This window comes from Ctenocephalides felis, unplaced genomic scaffold (genome assembly GCF_003426905.1).
Source record: "Ctenocephalides felis isolate EL2017-DRISC unplaced genomic scaffold, ASM342690v1 CF-g0.4_SCAFFOLD_00845, whole genome shotgun sequence".
NCBI classification, from domain to species: Eukaryota; Metazoa; Arthropoda; class Insecta; order Siphonaptera; family Pulicidae; genus Ctenocephalides; species Ctenocephalides felis.
The window spans coordinates 55721551-55729205 of NW_020536999.1; the positions used below are offsets into that span (position 1 = coordinate 55721551).

Sequence of the window (7655 nt, forward strand, 5' to 3'; positions counted from 1 at the left end):
TGTGTGTATGTATGTATGTATGGATACAAATTTCCACTCACGTTTTCGGGCGTACGGATCAACCAATTTCAATGGTTCAAAAAACACTCGATTACTATTGATAGGGAGATGAGCTGATTAGTTTTTGACAAAGGCAGGTCCAGCAGTTACGGAGATAAAGAGCAAAGAGTGCAGACAATAAAAATCGAGTTTTTGAGAGAACGGAGCATCCGATTTGAATGTACTAAAAAACATTCAATTAGTAATGATTGGGAGAAGTGTGTATCAGATTCTGGCAAAGGCATGCCCAGCCATTTCCCAGATACGGAGCTAAATGTGCAAAAAATGGCAGTTTTTGAGAGAACTAAGCGTCCGATTTAAATTATTCAAAGAACTTTCTGCTTGTCTTAACAAAATAATTGATTTTGGAAAAAAAAATTGTTTCAATTTTTTTTTTCAAAACAAAAATTTTTCGTATATCGAAAATAATTCAGATTTTATTTTAATTCTGACTATAGTTCTAATATACTTTAAACAAATAATTTTAACTTTGCAATTCAGTTTATATAATTCTTATAAATATTAGACAATGTTACATAATAACATTCAGTATTCGTCGAACATTTCGTTACGGTACGGGAAGTTCCAGCAATTGGCCTTAAGGTACGATGTCATACACCCCACTAGTTTTTTTTATCTGTTTTAGTCGTATATTTTAACATTTTTAATTGCTATATTAATTACATATCCGCTGTACATATTCTATATATGTATCCAATATGAGTACTTATTCATTACATCAATTTGTTACATCAAATGAACAAGATGAAACAAATAAAGAATTTCATACTTATTAACTTCCAGTAGGGTAGTTATATTTAGTAATGGGCGAAAATCGAAAATGAAAATTTTTGCGCATCTTCACGTTTTGAAGGTTTCTGAACATTTTGGCAGATGTGCTGATTAGTTTTTGGCAAAGGCAGGTCCAGCCGTTACAGAGATACGGAGCAAAGACTGCAGAAAATATAAATCGAGTTTTTGAGAGAACGGAGTATCCGATATGAATGATCTAAATAATATTCAATTTGTAATGAGAGAAGAGGTGATTAGTTTTTGGCAGAGACAGGTCCAGCCATTTCGAAGATACAGAGCTAAATGCATATGATTTGAATGATTCAAAAAACTTTCTGCTCGTTTTGATAAAATAAGTTTGATAAAAATAATTGCTTTTGAAAAAAAAATTTGTTTCATTTTTTTTTCAATATTATTTTTTTTAAATTTTTTTTTTTTTTTGTATATCGAAATTAATTTAAATTTTAATGTTAATTTTGGCTGAATTTCTAAAGCTCAGTTGCATACTTCAAATAAATAATTTTAACTCTGTAATTCAGTTTATATAATATTAATTCTTTTAAATAAATATTAGACAATTGTAACATTATTTATAATAATCTATTTGAAAACATCTAATACTCCTCGATTTCGTTATGCTGCGGGAAGTTCCAGCAATTTGCCTTAAGGACGATACCATATACCACTAGTTTTTTTTTATTATCAATTGTTATTTTTGTTACTAATCAATTTAGCATCTATATTTTACAGAAAATCATTAGAAAACATACTATTTTTTACTTGAAATCTACAATAATATTGAATACAATCAGATTTAGAAAGGTTAATTCAAGTAAAAGGGTAGTTTGGCGTATGTTAGAAGGCGAGAATAAATGCAATACATTATTTAAATAGCATTCGAAAGCACACCACGTTCGAAATAATTAAAAAGGTGAATATCAATTTAAAAATCCCGCGTGTTTTGTTTTACCTGACAGTATTCATTCTTCCTGTAAGGGTAGCCAACATAAGGAAGTCATTACTAAATGCCATAAAAGTGAAAAAGCAATCTCACCACCAGTCAGAACGTAGGACTGTGTAGTACAGATTACATTTCCAAGTAAATTCAGCCATTTTGCACTATTGTTATAAAATTTAGCGCCATCGAAAACTAGATATTTGGAAAATTCAACTACTTTGGGAACTACAACTGTAAAACAAATTTCAACTTACCTGACCTACAAAAGTATTAGTCCGCCAAAGTTTTTTCCCACCGAGTGCATTCCTAAGTTTGCCATTGTTATATTTTTGCATCATTTGAAATATGTCAGGAATAGCGGTTACAAGACTTGGCGAAGAAAGAAAAGCATGGCGAAAAGATCACCCATTTGTAAGTACACTTTCATTATATACACCGTTTATGAATTATATGTTTGTATATTTCGAACAAATCGAATGGTTGTCATTATTTCATAAAACATAACCTGGAAATTTCTATAGGGCTTCGTCGCCAGGCCGATGAAAAATGCCGATGGTACATTAAATCTCATGACATGGGATTGCGCTATTCCAGGCAAGAAAGCGGTAAGTTTGCTAAAATTGAGGTTTATATAATTCATATATTATAGCCATTCCCTACGAATGAGCATTCTTGAATTATGTATGTAACAATATATGTCTGTAAGTGACATTCTATCTCACATGGGAATAAACTAATAATAAAAGTAATTTTATATATTCAATATTTCAAATGTTTATACTTTATAATAATCTGTATATTCCATTATACAGTTAGTTTTAGAATTCACCGATCGCTTTACAAATTCATAAATCGGAGTACCCAGATTTTAACTAAGTTGTGTCAAGTTTTTATAAATAAATAAATATTACTTTACTGTGAAATATTTCATATTTATTTTATTATACATTTAAAAGTTTTTGTAATTTTCAGACATCTTGGGAAGGAGGTTTATACAAGCTAAAAATGATTTTCAAGGATGACTATCCAACAACACCTCCAAAATGTAAGTTTGATCCACCATTATTTCATCCAAATGTATACCCGTCAGGAACTGTGTGTTTGTCCTTGCTGGATGAGGACAAAGATTGGCGTCCCGCAATTACTATTAAACAAATTTTATTGGGGATTCAGGATTTGTTAAATGAGCCTAATGTAAAAGATCCCGCTCAAGCAGAAGCATATACTATATACTGGTAAGGGTATTAATAAACAGAGTAATATTCTATAAATTCATTTAAGGCATAATCTAGATTTTATTAGGATTGAAATAACACTTAATAATTACTTAATAATTTTATTCAACACTATTGCTAAATACACAGTTCATTCTTTATATCCAAGCTAATGATACTTTAAAATCTATCTTTAAACATATTCTTAAGTAGCAGTAATTTGAGAATCTCAACATATATATAAATACTTATTTAACCTGAATAAAATAGCTTTGACTTGTTTTTTCAGCCAAAATCGAATGGAATATGATAAAAGGGTAAAAGCACAAGCAAGAGCAATGGCCGCCATAGATTAATTAATTGTAAATAGATACCAATTTCCATAAGTAATAATATACAGGTTATTCTAAGACTTCTTTGTCAAAGTTTTGTTTTAGATTTTTTAAATATATTTTTGAATAAACTTTTACTTTTTATTACAGATTCAGGAAATACAGAAACTGGTACGTTTTAAAAATATACATATTTCTTTTGACACTGCATAATGATAAAAATTAGTTTTAAATTGTATAAGTAAGTTTTACTATAGGTATTATAATTCTTGTAAGTTAATCTAAATATACATTTCTTAAAAAAGACTTTCTTTAACATATAAATTTGCAAAAGAACATACAAGTTTAGAATCATTATGACCTTTACAACTAATTGTACTTTTTTCTATCTTTTCATTTATTTAGAAGCGGAGTGAATAATTACAGCAATCCAAAATTAAACAAATATTACTCAATATATAATGAAAATTGTGTTCATTCTTTGAATTCGCAGCACTTTCTAATCAAGTAAAATAGCAGAGCATCATAAAAAATTTGAGCAATTCTATTAAGACACTATTAGTTAACTAATAGCATTATTAATGCCCTTTACTAATTTATTTTTGCACAACCTAACATTGCTTTAACATTTTCAATTAGTTTAGTCAACTGACTAATTTGCAAGCATGTATTGCAAATTTTATATTACATAAAAGTAAAAGCAAGGGTTTATTAATTTATTGCTGTTGTACAATATAATAAAAATCAATACAATTTGTTTTGTATCAATAAGTATATAAAACCCAAATTTGTACTAATGGGAAGGCAACCACATTGGCATGCCTATTTTTAAAAATATCAAATTTTTTCTAGCAATACATTAAAGTATACGTGAAGTAGGATTTGGTAAAATCTGCTGTTTACATGGCATTTGATATAAAATTAATTTAAATATAAACACATATGCCTTATAATTCAATAAATTAAAATAATTGAATCTCTAAGAATCTCCACTTTCTGCTAAACTTTTTTGTAAACAGTTTGACTCTATTAAACACTTCATCTACAGAATTCATAGCATCAATTCTATGCACTAAGTTCATTTTTTCATAATGATTAATAATGGGCATTGTTTGATTCATATGAGTTTCAAATCTTTTTTTCAAACTTTCAAGGTTGTCATCGGTTCGGCCAGAGCCAGCACTTCTCTCGCTAAACATCTTTGGGTACAAGTTTCTTCAGAACACTCGAAAAACAAAACAAACAATAATTTTACTTATCAGCCATTGTGGCATTCCACCCTAGAACAAAAAACAAAATCACTTAATTCAAGTTTATTAGGTTTTATAATAGTGTATCAGATTTTTACAATTCATTTTCAATTGTAAATGTAAATTATTTTCAAATTACCCCTAGTGAAAGATAGGCAAATGGGTTGTTCAGTTAAGAGCATTGTTCAACTAACCTTCTAAGTTATCATAATTTCGTGGAAATCCATCTATGAGAAACTTTGACTTTCCCGATTTAATCATAGCTTCTTCTAGTAAACTGCATGTTACTGCAACCGGTACAATTTTTCCAGTAACAATACAATCATCAATAATGGCCCTGTGAGGCGTATGTTCATCAGATCTAGCTTGACGTAAAAGCTCGCCGGCCGAAAGATGTTCAAAACCGAATTCATTGGCAATTCTTTGGCATTGAGTACCCTTTCCTAAGAAAAAAGTGAAAGATTCAAAAACGCATAATAGTGATATATTTCATTAATATTCTACCTGATCCAGGTCCTCCCAGAACGAAAATGACTTGGGGCAACATTTTCCTAACCCTTTCTAATATACGTTGTGTCATTTACTGTATGAAAGAAGATAAGCACACGAGCGATAAGCTAATTTAATTGCACCGTGGAATTACAATTTGGTTATACTGCAAAAACAAGTAACATGATCACACGGTTATAAAAACAATTCAAAATGGCACACAAAACCAACCATGCAGTCAAATAATCAATTCATTGCTCAATAATTAATTGATGAATATAAACAAATGGGGGAAAAAGTTATATTTTATTACTTGATGATAATATACAATTATTCTCGACGAAAATCATATGTAAATCTTTGCTCATATACATTCATCGCCTGTGTCAGAGCACTCTGGCGAATCTCGTTGAAATGATGAAAATATTTTTTATATTGAACATTATTATTAGATATTTCATTATGTTTTTATACCAAATATATAGAAAAATGAAGAAATTTAAATGTTAAAGTATGATTTAATTTGATATAAAATAATATTAAATATAAATTTAAAGTACCAAGAAGGCTAAACATTTTATATGCTAAATATTTTGTTTGTCTTAATTTTACATCAGAATATGTAAATGATTTGAGAAATGCATCCTTTCTAACACGGGGTACGGGGTATTCTAATATTGTCTAGGCTTTCTAAACCAAATTGATCACATTGAAAGCTAAAGGCTCTTCTGGGAACTTCTCAGGCGCGTTTATGTTTACTTACACGAAGCTAATTTATGATAATATCACATTTCTTTGTCATACCAACATACGACGCTCAACCGAGAATAAAAAAAGTGTAACAACATTGAAAGACAAAAACCTATGTGCGTCAAACAAAACTGTCAAACAAAAAAACAAAACTGTCAAACGTCAAAATAGTACACCCATTGTTATATTGTCTCTCACCTCTCACATTTAGACACCTTTTAGACAGTTAAATAGAAATCCCAAATGTAAGTATATAATTATTTACGAAAGCGTTCTTTTACATTTACATGGTCATACATTGTCTCTTCACAACCATATTATTTCAGGGAACCAAACATATAGTTATTCAAAACCTAGTACAGTTTTGTTAGAAATTATTAGGAATTTTTAATTAGGGCTTCGCAGAGTGTTTTAGTGTAGTTATTTTATTTACCCAGGTAAATGTTATTCAGGTTGTTTTTGTTTGCTTAGTGTGTTTTAATTCTATTGTAGGGTTCACTGAATTAAGATTAGGACTTCAGCCTGAACAATCAAAATAGCTACAAGAGTCTTGTAGCATGTAACATCTGATTATTAGAACTTAACTCATATGTATGCATGTATATATATATATATATATATATATATATATATATATATATTAAATGCTAGCATATGTATAGTAATGTAATAAACTTAAGTTCAGTCCGATATTTTTGCCTATTTTTATCTTTAAGTGATCTGATTACTTTTTCTAACAATGATTAACATAGGTAATAAGGAACACAATTAAAACCATCTATTTATTTCATCAAATATTTTTATTCAAAATATATACACACTATTTACAATAAAAGCATGTCACAGGAAACATGTAATAAATAATATAGAATAAATATAAATAATATAGAATAAATATAAAAATATAGAATAAATATAAACATTGAAATTAAACATAAAAAAGAGAAAAAAATTGCATTTTGAAGAAATGATTAGCCAAACCAAACAAAGTAAACCGAACAATAATGAAAACTGAATTTTAAATTTAAATGGAAGTATGGACAGAACCCTTGTTATATAACTTCCACCAACCGAAAAACCGTATTTTTTGTAGAAGTTATTAATAAAACAAAAATGTATTTAGTTTTATAATCATACAAGTCAATTAAAAATTTACCCTTGATATGTTCTTTCAGGTTCTTATCTAACGAAATAAATTTTATATCTTGACTGTGTCCCACATGTGTCTTCCAAAATTCAACATGAACTGTTCCATTGTGATTAATAGTACAACCAATCCTTGATGGGCAAGCATATCCGGTTTTTTGCTCGTTTTAGTAAACAAGCGTACAGTGGGTTTTTGGTCATTTGTATATGACCTGTGGCAATCGAAATAAATTGTCTTGTCATCAGTTTTTGATTTATATCCTGAATTGCATTTTACATAATGCGAAAACTCTTTCCGCTCTATGTCCGTTTTCCACAATTCAAAATCTACAAAGTCAAAAATGTAGGTAATTGTGTAATTGGGGTTATAAATTATGAGAGAGAAGACTTCAAACCTTTAATGTTTTGAAACACAAACTGTTCATAATCAATTGTAGTTTTGTGATAAAACTCAATATGATATCGTATAAACCTGTGTACCTAGAAAAAACAGAGGAGCAGGGAGGGAGTGGACATCTTATTCTGGATTTCCTTGATGGTGTACCTACAAAAATGATTTATATGTAACACAAATAATAAAATGAATGTACATATATAAAAGCACTACATACCTGTAAAATTTTTCCTTAGTACTGATTGGGAAACAGGGAATGGGAGGCGTGTGAATTTGAACTTTAATAGAGGA

At 29.1% G+C, this 7655-nt stretch overlaps 2 protein-coding genes across 2 annotated transcripts; one reads left to right on the forward strand and one right to left on the reverse strand.

The window, feature by feature from the left end:
* The first annotated feature begins 1936 nt into the window (after positions 1 to 1936).
* On the forward strand, positions 1937 to 3504 carry LOC113363541 (SUMO-conjugating enzyme UBC9-A). The gene is made up of 5 exons (XM_026606035.1): positions 1937 to 2200; positions 2311 to 2394; positions 2762 to 3024; positions 3293 to 3365; positions 3486 to 3504. Exons 1-4 carry the CDS (start codon positions 2135 to 2137, stop codon positions 3357 to 3359), a joined length of 480 nt encoding a protein of 159 aa, XP_026461820.1. The 5' UTR covers positions 1937 to 2134; the 3' UTR covers positions 3360 to 3365; positions 3486 to 3504.
* A 793-nt stretch (positions 3505 to 4297) lies between these two features.
* Positions 4298 to 5443, reverse strand: LOC113386153 (UMP-CMP kinase-like). Its single transcript, XM_026623955.1, is given in 6 exon segments — positions 4298 to 4525; positions 4528 to 4589; positions 4592 to 4615; positions 4780 to 5028; positions 5090 to 5240; positions 5306 to 5443. Coding segments are annotated over 5 exon segments (639 nt in total). The 5' UTR covers positions 5166 to 5240; positions 5306 to 5443.
* Between the last annotated feature and the right edge of the window lie 2212 nt (positions 5444 to 7655).